The following is a 19,003-nucleotide window of genomic DNA, read 5'->3' as shown; positions in this document are numbered from 1 at the left end:
GTATCTCCATAATGTGTCTTCATTAGGCATTAATTTTCCAAGGTTCTCATTCAGAACCTTAAAACATGGGTTCTGCAGGTGTCAGTTGCTAAGGTCATTGTCCATGAGTAGATTAAAATATGTCAGAGAAAGAATAGGCAAGAATTTAAGAATGAGTACTAAATCTGGTTTTTGGTAAATTAAAATGCACTTGAATTATCTGAATGAAATATGAAGATAACAAACAGTAATGAAGATCAAAAGTCCATTGAAAGAATACAAATTTGAACAGAGCAAACACAGACCCTTAAAATCATCAGTGGTGGGATCAGGTGCCATGAATTTAGTTCATCTCGAAGATTGTCACTGATCTCCTTGGAAATGTTTTAGTGAGATTACAGTAACTGTATCAAAATATCCTTGAAAGGAACGAAAACAATATCTGTGTAACAGAAAAACATGTATTATAAATTAACAGGTATTTGAATTCTTGAAGAGCGGAAAACTCAATTTTAATTCTCTTCACAGTTCCATTGTTTTTACCTTTCAAGGATGTAATCCTGATTGGCTCAGGAGTGATTTAATGAATTGCCTTAATGTACACTCAGTATAAAAGAACTCATCTGTATTCCATTTAGGTCATTCTCAAATAACACAACAGCTCCAATACTGTGATATAGCAATTAGTTATTATTATAACTGCAGACAGCCATTAAAAACAGTAAGGGTTCAGATATAAGTCAAATCTTCTTTGACAATACCAATGAACACAAGCAATTTGATAACTTAGGTTGGATAGGGAATTTTTTTTTTTTTAAATTAAGCTCAGTAAAAGGATGAAATTACGTGAATTTAGTTGTTAACCTTCCAATAGTGATTTAGACCCCCAATATCTAAGTTCTTTTTAAAACTACTGCGTAATTTCTTATTTCATTATATTGCGATGTTTCTCTGAAAAATTGCTATCAGCAGTTTATTAAGAGCTGAGTGCAATTATACATATATCTTGTTAGTTCTGCAAGTCATTGTCCAGAAGGGCATTTGCATGGGTAAATGGGAAGAAAATGTGTAAATTTCATGATCTCAGTCCTTCATTTTCACTTGCATATTTCAAATTGACTTGCATTTTACAAATATTTCTCACTAATTTTGATTGCAATAAATAATGTTTTCTTGGTTAATAGAAAGGACTGTATACGATAAGAGTCAATTTTGCCTCCCTTTAATTAACGTTTTAATGGGAAACAAAACTCCCCTCCATAACGAAAGAGCGCACCAATGGAAATAATCTCGAAACTTGCACTTTCATTCAATTGATTGGAGAATGGGTTTTACTAAAACATCATCATGTGTTGAAAAGTGCCATCCATAAAAGGTGTGTACCCAACCTGAATAAGAAGTTGGGACTTCGATCCATATCACTTTGACATATCCATGGTATTCAGTGTTTGAGATTCCGAAGTTCAACTGTACTTGTGAAGCATGTGGCAAACCATGTGTTATTGTTTGAACTTTTTGTAGCAAATCCATTTAAGATAAATAAATGGAGACAATATATTATCGTGTCAAAGTTATACCTAGTCTGGTGTATATTTATTATTTGCATAAATTGCATTTGCACCTATTCTTTTTTTCAACACGAATGTATGGGGATGGCTTGTTTGATATGATTAGAATTCAGTACCTTGTAAATTGTAATACTTTAAATGTCAGATCAATAGGTTTGCTTTTCAACATGTCAACATCCAAGGAATTAACTTTGAAATTTTTTAAACGAAGTGGCCAAGTCACTTTCATATTTGCAAACAGAGGGAAAATTTGAGTACAAAACTTTGGAAAAATGAAGCAGATTTTTTTTTTTTTTTTTTACGAATTGGCCTCTGCATTACCATCTTTTTATTATATCTAATAAATCAGACCAAAACTGTAGGAGCAGTAGCAATTTTAATGTATTTCTAAGAAATCTCTATTTTTAGTAACCATGGAAACACCGTTCACTGAAATCAAAAACCGATACACAGCTAGAATTATGTATCTTAGTGTAGTCTACTTGTGTGCCTTGTATATAGTTATATTGAAATCAGACCAAAACTGTAGGAGGAGTAGCGTTTTGAAAAATTGTTTACAGACGGACCTACAGACAGACAGACAGACGAAGGACACCTTACTATCCCATACTGGTCTCTGACCAGTAAAGCTAAGAATTAACAAATTTAAAAAAAATGTCTAAAATTTTAATTTTTTCCCCCAAAGTCCTGAAATTTTGGTCCGGTGATCTTGAAAGAAAAAAAAAAAAAAAACAATAAAACAAAGTTGCCTGAATAAACTCAAATAACTGATTATATACATTGTTGGAAAAGAATTCTTTTGATCAGAGAGGATAAATTTAAATATCTATGATTAAACTACACAGACAGTTAGTAACAAGGAAATGTCCAACCATGTCAGCATGCAACCTTGTCAAGGTCATGAATTATGCTTAAATGTCATTTAATTAGATTTGTTTCAAAATGTCTTAGAAAGATATAATAATTCTGTCTGACTAATGTTAAAATATGTATACAGCATATTTCTTTTCTGCACATATTCTGAAAAGCAAACCTAGTACCATTTTTTTTTTCTTGATATAAACCTTTGTCATTTCTGCAAACTACTGTTAAGTAGAGAGGTGGGCTAAATGGGAATCACCATATCTATGCAAAACATGTACGAGCCATAACTCTTGTTTTTACAGGAAAACACTTGATGGATAAATTTTGATATGGTCTAAAGGTATTACATACTCCTCGGCCAAAGTAATTTGTGCAACTTCAAGGTCAATGGCAGGAAAAAAATGCTAATTTTGTCTTTAATCCCTAACTTTTGTTGAGAAACAGTAGCAGACTTTACTCAGCACAAAGATTGCATAGAACCCATTAGGGTGTGTTTGGATGGCATTTTAGGTCATTTTGACATGTTCAAGGTCAATAGGGAGAAAAAAAAATATTGAAGCTTATAATGTCTGTGTCTTATTGTCATTGAGAAACATGGAGAGGTCTCTTCTTCTGGGTGTGTGTTGACCTTGACCTAAGGTCATTTAGACAAGAAAATGGGCAAAAAAGTGTGAAATTTATGTTGTCCAATTAAGGCACAATCTTTATACAGAAAATATTTGAAGCCCACATGCCAATTGTTATTCGGATTAAAGACCTATGAAGTGTAATTGTGATAACACTTCAAGTACTGTAAATCAATTATTTATTCTCGAGAACTTTATTTTTGCGTAATCACACGAGTTTGTCTGCTCGCAAAAAATTAATTTCTCACGTATATTTGTATTAATAAGAAATATACACAACCAAAAACCATAGGTCGCGAAAATTTTGTTTCTCTTATAATGGTACAAATAGCTGACTCGCGAAAATAAGATGTTGCGAAAATAAAGTGATCTACAGTATCTTTAGTTTAAATGAATATTAAGAATTTTGTTTCTTAACACAATATCTAGTACAGATTCATATTTTATTGGACTAGCAGGGGAAAAAAACCATTAATTATGTTTTATCAAGGTTGGGTGTCAGATTTTTTTAAAAAGAAAATTGAAAGCAGGGAAAGTACATGTATCAGGTTGTAATGATTTTTAATGTTTTGTCTGACACTTGGTAACTTTTTCTGTAATTTCTTGGTCCAAATGTAGGCACCAGACTGGTAGAGACATAACATTTATGTAACTCTATGGTGAGGGTGTGTTGTGTGTCCGTAGCTGTTAATTTCAGGGGTTTATATAAATGATTGTCAATCTGTATTCTACGTTAGAGGGGCAGCAGAGGTATTTGAGTGTTAGGGCAGTGAAAATAGATATGGGAGGGTTTAGATGGGGGACTCTTCTCCCAAGAATGAGATCAAAGTAGAATTAATCATGATAATATGCATTATTTATAAATGCAAAATATAACTAGAAATTCTGCTATTGCAAGCAATTTGTATATGTCACCCCAAACTTGAGTCAGACCCAAACACTGCAATATTGAAGTTGAAAACATTAAGTTATAGGAAGTATGGACAAAGTTACCACGTGTTACATTCAGGTGCTAATGCCAACCACCAAATATGCAACGTAAAATGATTCAGTATCCGAGACAGTGCTCAATGCAACCAGGTGCAGGGTGCTACTTGATGCTCAGTGTTGCCGGTGCCAAAATGCAGTCTGTAAATTAACTTTAGCTAAATTCTCAATAAAAATGGAAGGAATTATTCTAAATTCATCATCATAAACTTGCACAGTCAATAATAATAAGTGTATACTAATAAATTAAGACACAAACTTTGATGCAGGAATCCCACACTGAGTAGTCAATATCTAGGCAATATTTTAATACTTTAAAATTTAAAAAAAATTCTCAAATATTTCTTAAAGAATTCACAATTTTTTCGCCATTTCTAAATAGGCTAAAAAGTCCTAAAACTAATTTCTAACTTAACTAACATATGAAATTACCTTAATCTTTACTGGTACAGTGCGGACTCGTTATTACAATGTTCATTTTGTCACTGTAAAATATCGTAATACCGAGGGCAACGTAATAAAAGTTCCCAATAAAATCCAGTAAAACATCATTTTGAAAGCATGTTGTTGTATTAGAAGGTGTATTTTTCTTCTTTTGTTTCCTTCTTCTGTTCAAATTCTTCATTAAAACGCTATATACATATAATTTATTAATAACTTATCTTGAATAGATATCTTCATAATGCTATTTCTTCTATTTCCTTCATTTTAAAATATTTGTGCACATTTTTAATAAAAACTTCGGCAATCTTCAATTATCTGCTGCCATTTCCTTTTACTTTCGATTCTGTCTAGATAATGCGTTCGTAAAATTTTCAATGTCTTCGTATCGATATTACATAAACAACAACATTTTTAAAATTTATTTATTCACCATAGTAGCTTCACTACGGAATGCACTTCACCATTGTGTATTTCACTTACGCACTTCAAGGGATCCAGTCAATGAATTCCGTGATCTTCCTCTGTTTCTTGGCCCTGTTTAGGATTTCTTCACACTTATCTTCCAAGTTGTAGATCAGCTGAAAATCTTCCTCATTTTTTCCTCATAGAATCTTCTGAATGCCTATAACATACTCCGTATTTCATTGCCGGTAAGCGGTAACTCAAACTCGCATTCTTCATCTTCCTCTACACTTTCTTCACATTCTTCTTCTTTTGCTCCCTGTTTTCCATGAATCTTCGTCTGTAGGCACATGGTGGCACTGAAGGGTGTTGTCGTGGTTGATGAATTCCTCAAACTCCTCTCTTGTCATCCCAGCTGGAACGTCGGCTTCTTCGCTATCCTCACTCTTTTCCTGGCAGAATCCGGTTTTCTTGAAACAATTCACGATAGTGCTGTTGGTGACTGATTTCCAAGCTTTGTTGAGCAGATGGACGGCATCAAACAGGGTCAGGCGTTTTGCAAGGTCGTTGGCGGAAAGACTCTGGTCGTTGATATCGCTGATGATCTTCTTCACAACTTCACTTCGGTATTTACACTTCATATTCCTGATGATCCCCTGATCACACAGCTGTATCATGGATGTTGTATTTGGTGGTAGGAATTCCAGACACACGTTGCTGAGAAGTTCCGCTGATTCTTTAGGGTGGGCACTGCAGTTGTCGACCAGTAGAATAACTTTTCGTTTCTTGCGGCACATGTCACGGTAGAACTCACGAATCCACTCACTGAATATTTCACCGGTCATCCAAGAATTCTTGTTGGCTTTATACACTACAGGAAGACTTTTTCCTCTGAAGCATCTTGGATCTTTACTTTCCCCTATGATAAGAAGTTTTCTTTTGTCATCCCCACTCATGTTAGCACACACTAGAGCTGTCACATGATCTTTGCATTTCTTTGAACCACTTGCAATCTCGTTCTTGAATGTATGGGTGCTGTCTGGAATGGCGCGGTAGTAGATCCCGGTCTCGTCGGCATTGTAGATATCTTTGGCTTTATAATCTCGAATTATCTCCGGAAGAACCTCCGTGATCCAGCGGTCGGCAGCATCTGTATCGCATCTTTTTTCTCTCCGTGCAATTTCTTGAACCCGATGTTCTCCCTGGCCTTGAACCTCGACAATCAGCCTTTACTAGTGTTGAAATCCGTCACATTCATCTGTTTGGCAAATTGGGCTGCTTTTTCCTGTAGAATAGGTCCGCTGATAGGGATGTCTCGTTGTCTAGCTGTCTGAAACCATTCCTTGAGTGCGCTGTCCAGGTGGGCGTTATTTCCAGATCGCTGTCATTTCCTCTCTGGATTTCCACAAGATTCATAATTTTCCTTGATCTTTGCGCGGTTCTTGGGGATTGTTGAAATGCTGGATTGTACAATTCCATATTGGCGTCCTATTTCCCACTGAGATACTTTTTGATCAAGAAGTTTGACGATTTCATACTTGGTGGAAAGGGTGAGATCCGTCCTCTTCCTTTTAGCGACATGTTGATAATTTCACAAACACAAACACTTTAAAAGCACAACTTCACTCTAAAAATGAGGCACTACCAACTGACATCAACTTCTTTTTGTCCTACATGTAAGGGATCTGACAATGCTTCTATTGAGTTTACTGCTTTTATACTGTGATGCAGTGATGCAGCGACTACGTCATATGCATAATGTAAAACTTCAAAAACAATACTTTTATTAATAAACTAGAATAAACCAATTTAATAATAATTCTCCACAAAGATCTATTTTATACATCTATAATTTTAAATTTATTTTAATTTTTAAGTTTCATATTTCTAGTCAAGAGTTTTGTATTCAGAAACTGTTTGTCTGCTAACAATTGGGATTTATTTATCTCTACCATACTGTCAGAAACTGTTTGTCTGCTAACAATTGGGATTTATTTATCTCTACCATACTGTTTCTGCAGTTACTGAATATTATGCAATTCCAGTTATATTTTAACGAAATCCCCGGTAATAAATAAATCTTTTAATGCTAAGTTCTACCAGACTTCTATTTAATCATAATGATTCTTAATTAGGATATTCTTTTAGAACAGACAAAAGTGAAAATATATACTGCAGGTAAATGTTATCCACGTAATCAAATTAAGCACTAATTTTTGTTGTACTATATGTAAACATGCATCTTTTGTTCAATGAAATATATATTCTGAACAATACTAGAGATTGACTATGCAGGCACAACACACAGTATTGAAGAACACATTAGCATGCAGTCACATGATAACAGCTAGCAAATCTATCTCCTGAAGAAGTTTAGAGGCAACTGTTACTAGTTAAGTTAACCCCTTCATCTGTTTCTATGGCAACTGTTGCAATTTTGAATGTTGACAGCTCAACTACAAATGGTGATAAATGATTTTGCAAAATTTTGTTTAGATTGTCTAAGCCACCTCTGAAAAACTATAGGTGATGGCAAAAATGGTCACCTATTTCTATATTCTTTTAAATTATTGGTTCTTTACATCCATCCTATCCCAATTTTTTTCAAGAAGCACTTTGACAGGAATAAGGAAAAACCTTAAAAAGGAGTATTCTACTTAAGTATAGTAGTGTGGTCCCTTTTTACACCTTTGGTTTACCGGTTAAATATTAGCAAACGGTATTTTGTTTGTTTTCTTGTGTAATATGAAGTATTTCTAATTAAAACATTGTGTATTTATAATGAATAATTAAACATATCAAAAAATACAAGCCAATTTTTAACAGCTATTGCACTAAAAAATGCCGGAACATTTTCCCCCGATCAGACTACGGTTTCTCTATTACATGGAAATGGGTGGAGATATTTAGATTAGATACTATAAAAAGAAGATCTTGGTATGATATTTTTCTTTCAGAGACGAATTATATGTTCAAGATTCACAATCGACTACAAATACATTTTTCTATTTACAAATCTTTGACAATAAAACGCTATAACAGGATGAACCATACAAGTCCATGCTGACGGATATAAAACTGAGTACGTTTCAACTGAGAGCTAGCACGTTTACTGGGGGCAATTACCCGTAACGATACAAATCCACGTGGCTTGTTTTGATTCTAAACAGTCATAAAGAGGTTAATCGCATGTAAATGAAGTCAGCGAAGAGATTCAACATCACAATACTTTTAATTAGAAAACATAGAGCACAAGGTTGTTCAACAAAGATATTTTCACTGAACCTTTACACATATAATATACACATTATATTTCAAACTCGACTCTGAACAAACCTGTGCTCGGTGTTTACGAAAGCTTTGAAGTGTGTACCTGTCACTGATTTCTTTTGATATTCATGAAAATCAAAGGACCCTATCTTCAACATGCAGCTTCGTATGCTGCCTATATCTATTGTTTGACATTTTTAGATGATGATTCAAATAATAAAGGCATTAGATAATAATAAAATTTAATTTTTAAAAATTTTAATCAATGTTCGAAATTTGACGAGTAACCGGGGACCACAGATAAGCCTTATTGAGACTTGTTCTTTAAAAGAAAAAAATTGGTTGCAAATTAATTATAATGAAATTAAAGAATTATCACTTTTCACCTGTTTCCTTGGCAACGGTAGCCATTTTTAAAATTTTAAAGGGTGACTGCATAACTACAGTTGGTGATTATTATTTCTGTAAAGTTTCATTTAGATTTTACAAGTCTTCTCCAAAACTTTTGATGGACAAAATCACTAGAAATTTGTTGCTAAATTGGTCACATGACATTATCTTTTCTTAATTTGTTCTACAGTCCATCGATCATTTTCCATTTTTTGCAGAAAGTTCTTTAGAGAATGCAAGGTACACTTGTTTGAAATTTCAAAAAGATTGGATTGGAAGTGATTGAGAAAAATGACATTTTAAAAATAAAGTGGACCTTCAAATATCCAGGTGTCCGGACACTTCAGCTTCCAGACAATGTTGCATGGGAACAGAATTTTTTAATGTTATTTTGTCTCATTTGTCCTGAATTCTACTTTCCATATCTGGGCAATATTTTTTCACCAGAAAATGCATTTTTTAATTATGTTTTGGTTCATTTAAATTGATTTATCTGGTTGGTAAGTTTTAATTTGTCTTTCAATTCAGCTGAAATTTCTTGAGCTGAGTGTTGTTGGGAAATCACTGGCCTGGCTTTTTGTTTTAGAAGACAATCACTCGCAACCTGTTATCAATGACTCACTGCAAGGTCAATTATAGGTCGATAGGTACGCACGAGATTCTGGCATCTCTGACATGAATCTGATACATATTGGTTAAGGAAATTAATTTAGTATATAAATAATTTTTTCGTAGTTGGTAATTATATTTATTTACTGATAGAATACCTACATGCAATTGTGAATTGCTATTTTTAGATATGACTCCAGAGTTTTTTATGAACAGTATTTTATACACAAATCGGATTCTGTTATTTGATGATATAATACATGTACAGTTAATGTCACATTAAGTATACGACAGTTTGCTTGGGTATATTTTTATCTCTACCTAAAGCAATTACCAATGGAGAACACTCAGTTAATTAAAATTGTACTTAAAGTTCAATATCAATAAATTTGAATCATAGAATTTAAATTGTATTGAGTCATGAATAATCATGAAACTTGTGTTGCTGTGTAATGTTGAAGATTTTCGAATTTCATGAAGGTTCATCATTGTTCATGAAGTATAAATTTTTTTCAATATGAATGTGTTCATGAATTAAATTCATGAACTACTTTTTTGAAGCTGTTTTGAATCTTTTATGAGCATTCATGAACAATGATGAACAACTCATAAAAGTTCTTTAAGTCATGAATATCATCTCGCAGGGGCAGTTCTACAGGCAGTTGGCTAGGGGAATTTAATTCTTTAGAAACTGAGTAGCAGAAATAATATATATGACCATATAAACAACGTAATATTCAGTGTACCTTTTACACGGCCAGGAACACGTTAAGTTCCTAGACAGTACCATTGTCAGAAACCTTTAAAGTTAAGCACTGAAACTGGTTCGTTGTCATGAACATACAGGTGAGGTTATGAAAAAATCCGTCCGGTGTCATACAAAATTAAGATACAAGAATTTATACATAATGCCTAAAATTTAAAGTTTTTGACAAATTCTAAGAATAAATTTGAATTTTGGGAAACAGATACAACATTCAGTATTCCATACAAAGATTTAATATGTATTTGATATCCTTAATACATTTTGAGGAGTTTTGGTTGGCGATCACATGCCCATGTGTGAGGGCATGATTGTGAGCTGGAAAATTATATATTTCTTATATTTAATTCATCGAAATGGTACTTTTATTTTAAAATATGAAGAGAAACTTCATTTTCAATGTATTAGGCAACTGACAGCCTTTTGTAGCTAACATGTTTTAAGAAAACGCAATTTATAAGCAAAAAGTCCGTTGTCAGTACATGTTAAGTTTATCTGGTCCGGTGTCATTTTTCTTAACATGCAAGTAAATCAATAAAATGCAACAGAAATGATCAAATATATGCTTAATTTAAAAGAATACAAATCATATTACAGATAATATTGAATCTGGGGTTCGTCTTAAAGCAGCTCATGCGAACGTGCTGACTATTCTGCGATGTTTTTATTCTCAATTCATTTTCTCTTAGGAACCTGCATCCTAGCTAGTATGCGCCGGTGCTATATCCGCCTTTGGTTATTGAGCAGATTTTTAAAGAATTTCTGTATACCGTATATTCCAACTTTTATCACCAATTATGCCCCCACCCTACCCATGAGGGTCATGATTTGAACAAAATTGAATTTGTTTTTGTTTGTTTGTTTGTATTTTTAATATCCCTCTAGAAAATTTTTCACTCATAAGGAGACATCACCACTTGCCGGTGGAGAGCCAAAAATTTAGACCTACATTGTATTCTTGGAACTCAGGGCCATTGAGAAGTGTGGGATCTTTTTCGTGCCAGAATCTACAAAATTAAAAGTACACTATGTATTTCACATAAGTATCATTTCTTCTGATCCAGAAGTTCTTGAGAAGAAAATTTTGAAAGAGTTATTCTTAAATATTCTATTTAAACTTTGATCACCTATTGTAGCCCCACCCTTCCCCAGATATGATCTGAATAAAAATGAATCTACACTTTATAATAAAGCTTTCACAGAAGTTTCAACTTTTCTGACACAATGATACTTGAGAAGATTATTTAAAGATGTCACTAATTTTACACTAATTCTTAACTATACATGTACTTCCTTGAAAGGGCATGACCATTAATTTGAACAAACTTGACTCCCTTTATCCACGTTTGCTTTCTGGCAAGTTTGGTTGAAATTGAAATTGGCCAGTAGTTCCTGAGAAGAAGCTGAAAATGTGAAAAGTTTACCGACAGACGGACGGACGACACAAAAATGTGATCAGAAAAGCTCACTATAGCTCACTAGAGCTATCAGCTCAGGTGAGCTAAAATGTCAACCCCTACACCAATTATATCGGTACTCGTATGAGAATTAAGCAAAAAAAAAATGAATTCCAGATAACATTACTACTGAACAAATAACTTTCAATCTAATATCCATGTATATGTAATGAGAAAAAAAGAATAGACTGATTTTTCAGATATCTCAAGAACTACGGTATTTTAACATATCATAGTCAAGTAAACCAATGCTGGACACAATTTTCTGAGCAACACCATTTCTCCCTACAGTATTGCGAGTAATGCTAAATAAATACAACTTGTTTACTTATTTATCAGCGAAACACTTTGTCTATTCTTCTGTCTGTCTAGCTGTCTGTCTGTCTGTCTCTCTCTCTTTCTCTGTGTATGTATGTCAATCTCTCTCTCTCTCTTCACGACCTTAGGCTGTCCAAAGTTAATCCTATGTTTAACGTCACCCGCGCGCGTAGGTTTCAGAGAAATTTGGCACTTTGAAAAAACAAACAAATCCACTTTTTTTTAATGTTTCTGTTCCGGTTTGCTCTTACTTTTAGCACCTAAAAAACTACATTCCATAGAGATAGACAATACTTGGGCCCTCTATGAGGTATATTTGAGCTGAGTCTAATCAGTCTATCATTTAAAGATACAGGTTTACTGAAATGATTATTTAACCAAGAGTCTGTACATGATTGCAAATACTTACAGTATTTTAATTCATGTAGATGAGTAGCCACTTATTTGTTTGAAAATTCTGTTTGTTTAAGTTTAATTTTTTCCTCCCGCCCTCGTAGGTTTTGAAGTTTATAGGTGACGTTAAACGTAGAATTAATTTCAGCCAGCCTTAGTAAATATTCAACACAATATATCAGCGACAAAATGTGCAAATGTTCACGGTACATATTGTCGCCGACGACAAAATGTGCCCATGCTTGACTGTACATTTTGTCTTTCATTAAATAGGAGGAAGAAAAGGCTCGTCTCGGTACAAATTGTCACCGGCGACAATATGTACTGATGGACGACGATATGTGCAGTCAGGGTAGGTACATTTTGTCGCCGACGACAATATGTACAATACGACAATATGTACCGTTACACTCCTCTTTTTGATGGCATGCTTAACAATACCTAAAACAACATAAGATCGTCCTTAGTAGTGTATAAAGTACAGTAGCGACAACGGACCGATGACAATGGACTGAATTTTCGTATCTTGTCATGACAACGGACAAAAAATGAAATAAATCAAAATTTTCAATTTTAATTTGTTCTCATTTTTCTGTAAAGGCTTAGAACATGTCTTGATACTGTCTGCACCAATTGGTGTGTATATTATATATTCTATTTACGAAAAATATAACATCTCAGTAGGAAAATGAATCAAATCCACAAGTGATTTCAACAGGGTTAATGTCGCCAACACAAACTCTTCTTTTATTACTTCTTTTTAACGGCTGAAATTCATACAACACCAAATGAGGTGTCAGCCCTCTTTCCCATTGTAATTTCAGACATTGTTATAGATAATTTAACTTGAAAAATGAAAAAATTCTCACAGTCTGTCTTCTCAAGTCATGACACCGGACAGATTTTATGATAACCTCACCTGTATGTTCATGACAACGAACCAGTTTCAGTGCTTAACTTTAAAGGTTTCTGACAACGGTACTGTCTAGGAACTTAACGTGTTCCTGGCTGTGTTTTATAAAGCAGCATTAATCATTATTGTTCATGGCATGAAAGTCCATATAACTTAAATCAAGGCAATTCAGGTATCTGTACACTTCACTTATCTGGACTGTCAATGAAAGTGTCCAGATTAATGAGGCTCCACTGTACCACTTTTAACTGTTTCCATGGCAATAGGGACCATTTTGAAAAAAATTAGATAATTGATTGCACAACTAGACTTGATGATCTTCATTTCAGTGATTAGTTTCATCAAAACTGACCATTGGGAAGCTATCTTCAAGTAAATGCTTGGACAATGTTATGGGTGGAACAATAGCAATATGTTGCCTGGACTGAGGAGTCTAATACTTCCTAAACATTAAAAACATTTCTTTCCAAGTATGAGCATCTCCTATTTCTAATTTAGAATTTATGGGCAAGGCAATAATTTCAAACAATTTCTTTTACCTTGCCTTACTGCATTAAAGTGAAACCTAATTCATTTGGAGAACAAAACAAATATAAATTTCTACCTTTACAAGAAAATAAAATTTTATTCTACCACTTAAGTGAGCTTCTACAGGAGAAACATTAATGACTCATTATGATAAAGAAAATAATTGTATCATCCTAACTCCAGTCATTATACCTTCCCAAGTAAGTCACCTTTCTACAAGAGCAGAATTTGTGGCAATCTTACTTCCTTAACCCCGGTATCTGTCCCATCTGTACCACAACTGTCACTTTCCACCATCTTTGTTATTCTAGAAACTGACAGCTTTTGCATCATTTCATCCTGAAAGTCATGACTCTTTGTACCTGGTGCATTCATCACTTACAAATCCTCAAACAAAGGGAAAATACTAAAGCTACTGTTGAATCATTTAAAACCGGGAAGGGGGGATGGAGGATTTTTTGTCAGTTGTCAAAAATTTACAAATTAACATTAATAAATTAATGAGAATATAAGTTTTGGGCTTGTGATAAAAGATTCTAAAGTGTCAAAAGGCATTGAGGGTAGGGAATCTATGAAATCTATGAAAAGTCAGTTATTTGAATAAGGTGAAGGAACTGGAAATCAAAAAGATAAAAAAAAAAAAACTTGTTCAGACCATAATTTTGTAATGAAATACAAGGGGCTGACATTCTTGATGATATGAAAGTTGTATGCAACAAAAGGGTGTGATTATATAAATGGTGACTGTTTCGGGGGGTAACAGTTGAATTTGACATCCCAAGGAAAACTGCTGTCAAGCAACGTGTCAGGGGAGGTTGACAATATTTTTTCCACGGGCAGTTACGCCCCAAAACAGGCACCATTTATTTTATTATACTGAATGTCTAATTGATTTAGGATGTAAGCAAAAAATTTGTTGATCGTCGTTAAGTTCTTATTTAGAAAGATTTCAAACTCCTGGCTTCTGTTTTTCTTAGTAAGAAAGATTCAAAAAAGATTAATCAACCTCTTTATTGTTTGTTTGATACTCAAAAGAGTCCTTTAGCATCTAAAGTTTTGTTTTTTCTGCACACTGTAAAGCATTTTTCGTCTTCTATTGTTGTTTACAATTAAGCCAAATCGGAGGCAGGTTTGATTGACGTCAAGTTTATCCAACTTCTTTCAAACGCACAGTTGATGTTTTGAGAATTCTATGGTGAACCGTACACACATGATTTACATGCATGTGACAATTTTCATTGTGTTACCCGTTGTCAAGTTTGTTGCTAACTTGTTGCTCACTGAGGGTAACATAACAGATTGTTAAATGTGTCTAAACCAATCGAATTTTAGTATTAATAACATGAAAATGTAATAAATAATCTTGATCCATGGTAATTTTTGTCTTTTTGCATTTATATACATAGCGTAAAATATTTTGATTTATGGTAAGCACTGTGTAATTAGAAGAAATTCCATTCTTAATGGTATTTGTAAAATCGGAAAGCATCTAATCTTTCTTGTTTCTGCTATATTCCACTGCTGAGGCTTAAATTAGAACAATGTACAGTAGATGACTAAGTCTTCAAGCATTTGTCTGACCAAGAAGTTAATTTTATATATCACCTGTCAAAGAAAAATTAGGTCTGTCTTCTATCTCTTTGATCACACAGATTTTTTAATTTTCCTGCTTGTCAATGCATTATGACGTCACAAATTGATGTTAATAATGATGTTGAGAATGGGACATAAAGTGTTTGTGAATATATATATATAAATGGGTCTATCTGCAGGGCTATTTTATGCATAAAGTGAACCTAGCTCATTGTTTGATAAGGCGCAAGCTGGTGCCTAAATTTTAGAGTCCACTTAGAGGCCTGAACTTTCAGCCAAGTAAATACTGTAAAAGCAGAAATATTTGTTGGGGATTAAATTATGGGTTTTTTTTATTAATATTTATCAATGAAGTTTAAAACCCTTGATGAAATTTTTACAAGATATTGTTACTTATAGCAATTTGCAAGTATTTTAAACACAAAATTCTCACACAAATCAACAGAACACAAAACAATTTAACAAAAAAAAAAATTCTCAATGAAAATTCCTGCTTTTACAGTATTTAATAGAGTGAAATACATTTTTAACTTCTTGACAAAATTAGAAGCCACTTACTTTACATTAATAGCAAATTTAATTGTTTTCCTTATCATTTCACAGGGTGAAATGTTGTGAATTAGTACAGTGTGCATTTAAAGAAACTTATTTCTTTAGAAATTCAAGTTTCTTTTATTAAGAATCTGTATAAATTTAACAAGGACAGGCATATTTCCTGATTTCAATCAATAACATTTTTATTACATATTTTAATGCAAATAATTTTTCCTTCTCATAATAGTATATCTGGTCATACAATATTCAGTAACAAATATTTGTGACGTGAAATGTGTACATCTGTGATGTCATTAAGAATGGAGAGAGAGAGAGAGGAAATACGAGATGTGACGTCACAATTGCAAATGCAAATGTATAGTTCCTGGGCATTACAGTGTGGGTGGAGGCTGATATGGCTCTGTAAAAGCCTATGTTCTCTATATAATTTATTGCAAAATTAATATCAAAATACGTTATAACTGTATTTATAATGTGATTTGAAACAAGAGATTATTTCTGTTTAAATTCTTATATCTGATTTCTTTAGTGCATGTTTGGTTGTCATGCAGGAAGTCATTTGTGGAACACCGGTTTTGTTGCTTATTGATGCTCGGAGTCTTTCTGGCAGTAAATGTCATGGCTGATGTTACTGAAAACAATACCTGATATAATTTTTTCTGGTCATTTGCCACATGAATAATAACTTTTTGTAGGTAGGGTAAATAGTAACAGATAATTATGATGGGGAGGTGGGAGCTGGAATTCTTTTGTACAGAGAGTATAAATGTTTATGGTCATCGTAAACAGATCTTATGAAAAAAAAGTATAAAAAGCATAGGACTGTGTGACTATGTCAAGAATATTATTTCCCTTGTCAAATTGAATCCTCAGTTGCAGTGCCTTAATATTTGGCAAATATTATTAATCTGAGATTCTTCTGACTCTTTAACGTTTACTTTTATGTTTTGATGTGCAGGCTTGGAGATCGAGTCACAGGTAGTGGACCTCGCACTAAAAAACCCAGAATTCCCCACAACCAGCTGGTATGTGTAACATGTTCTATTTCAAAGTGCCCAATCTTTGATTCTCAGTAATTTGTTGCAAGAAGGTTGTCACTTTTTCATGTTTACTAATTTGCATTTTGTGCTGTTTAAGAAGTGATCACTGACAAAACATCCACTTGAAAAGCTGAGGTATAAGAGTTTGAGGAATCTTGCACTAGGTGGATGTTTGTTGTTGGTCATGGTGCTTAAACATCAAAATCCAGGGAAAATATGGTAGGGTCAGATAAAACAGAAGATGTGAAAGCTTCTTTTTGGAATTTAGATTCAGTTTTATGATGGGGTAACAATTAGAGGATAAAAGCTCACATAGAAATACATAGAAAGTATCTTTTATATTCCTCTCAAGATCAGCAAGGCCACAATGTTTTATTTTGTTAATATGCAAGCATACTTTAGTGGGGACTTCTGAGTCAAAGGCTCAAAGAGCTAATGCTATGGCCATTTGTTCGGTATGAGTAAACGTTTTGGAAAATGGGCCATATATCTCAAGAACGCCTTATTTAATTTTTTTTTAAATTTTGTCACAGAGTATCCTTGGCCAAAGGGCTTTCATTTATACTAAAACTAAGGATGCATGTTTCCCTTAAACAAGGGGAGATAATTAGGAAACTTACGTTTTGATTAATCTTTTAAAGAGCTAGGTTCACTTTATGCATAAAATGGCCCTGTAGATATACCAATTTATTGATTAACACCTTATGTTCCATTTTAAACATCAAGATAAAGTAGAGACTTAGTGCTTTCATTTCCTATTAAAATTTTTCTCCTTAAAGTCCAGGTCTTGAAAAACAAGCTTTATGGAATTGCAATGTCCTTGAATTTTAAGGAAAACAGGTATATTCAAGTACTTTCAGAGAAGAAAAATAATATGAGCGCACCCTCTGATCTAAAAAATAAAACATGTTTTGTAATCCTCAGAAACGGTTCTATCAGTAAATAATTGCATATTTTAGATCAGAGATTGCGCTCTATATTAAATATCGAAAAATAGCTTTAAAAATTGGCTGTTTTTGTTGAATTGTTCAGGATATGAGGAAAATGACGCATTTCATGACGTCATAATGCATTGACTATAGCCAAAAAATTACGTCATTTTTGGCAGATTCGTATTCACCAAATGTCTAAATGAAATTTAATGCATTGTCAACTAAAACTAAGCAGTTTCAGTTTTTCAGAAATTCACAGGACCAAAAAAGGCCCTAAGTGAACCTTGTTCTTTGTGCACTATAAGGCCTAGGATCATCAAATCTTGTCAGTTGATGCATCTTTGGACCTCATATCATATTGAAGTATTGGATCATCAAACTTTGCCTCGGAGTGTGTCAACCAAAAAGTAGGTCACCTTGACCTACAATGTACTTTTGCAATTTCATGGCTTAATTTGAATATTTTGGAGACTAATTGACTTAGAATCATCAAACTTTGTCAGTTGATGCATCTTGAGTCCTTGGAGTGTATCGACCAAAAAGTAGGTCACTGTGACCTACTTTTGCACTTTTATGGCTTAATTTGAATATTTTAGATACTAATTGGTTTTGAATTCTCAATTTTTGTCAGTTGATGCATCTTGGGTACCCTGAATTTGTCAACCAAAAAGTAGGTCACCATGACCTTCTTTTGAAATTTTATGGTTATTTCAGATAAAATTGGCTTAGAATCCTCAAACTATGTCAATTGTTGCATCTTGAGTCCTCAAAGTGTGTTAACCAAAAAATAGGTCACCATGTTCTACTTTTGGAATTTTGATTGCTATTTCAGATACTAATTGGCTTAGAATTATCAAATTTTGTCGGTGCATCTTGAGCCCTCGGAGTGTATCAACCTAAAAGTAGGTCACTGTGACCTACCGTACTTTTGCAACTTCATGGCTAAGTTTAAATATTTCAGATACTAATTGACTTGGAATCAACAACTTTTGTCAGTTTTTGCCATGCTGACCTACTTCTGGATTTTCAAGACTTTAACCTTATATATAGGTTACCAAGAGGGTTAAAACGGATGAGATTATAGGTTGTACAATTTTCGGAAGAGCTATTCTAGGGCCTTGTGCCTCTTGTTATTCCCATAATGGCCCCTGGAGATAGGGTCAGGCCAAAATTGTGAAACAAATTTGTACACCATAGTATATACAAGACTTCTGCAAGAGAAGCAAGGCTATAATTTATAATTTGACACAGAAGTGAATGTATTAAGAAGTGTTGAATTTGAAAACAGAGACTCTTAGTTGATGGCTACAGACTAAGAGGGTTTCATTTATTATAGAAATATTCATTTATCAGAAAGGTACAAGTGACTTCA

The 19,003-nt window shown here is 33.5% G+C and overlaps 1 protein-coding gene and 1 long non-coding RNA gene across 2 annotated transcripts; one reads left to right on the top strand and one right to left on the bottom strand.

The window, feature by feature from the left end:
• Positions 1 to 2,738: 2,738 nt before the first annotated feature.
• Positions 2,739 to 8,828, top strand: LOC133179003 (uncharacterized). Its single transcript, XR_009720083.1, has 2 exons — positions 2,739 to 2,794; positions 8,749 to 8,828. It is a non-coding gene; the product is annotated as an uncharacterized LOC133179003 (long non-coding RNA).
• On the bottom strand, positions 5,167 to 6,452 carry LOC133179202 (tigger transposable element-derived protein 4-like; the record flags this gene model as incomplete). Its single annotated transcript, XM_061313995.1, has 2 exons — positions 5,167 to 6,077; positions 6,278 to 6,452. Coding segments are annotated over 2 exons (1,086 nt in total), but the record flags the coding sequence as incomplete, so codon positions are not given.
• Positions 8,829 to 19,003: the final 10,175 nt, after the last annotated feature.

This window comes from Saccostrea echinata, unplaced genomic scaffold (assembly GCF_033153115.1).
Source record: "Saccostrea echinata isolate AGI-Se365-2 ecotype Australia unplaced genomic scaffold, CSIRO_AGI_Sech_v1 ptg000004l, whole genome shotgun sequence".
NCBI classification, from domain to species: domain Eukaryota; kingdom Metazoa; phylum Mollusca; class Bivalvia; order Ostreida; family Ostreidae; genus Saccostrea; species Saccostrea echinata.
Note: the sequence above shows the minus strand (reverse complement) of the source record. Positions and strands in the feature narration are given on the sequence as shown.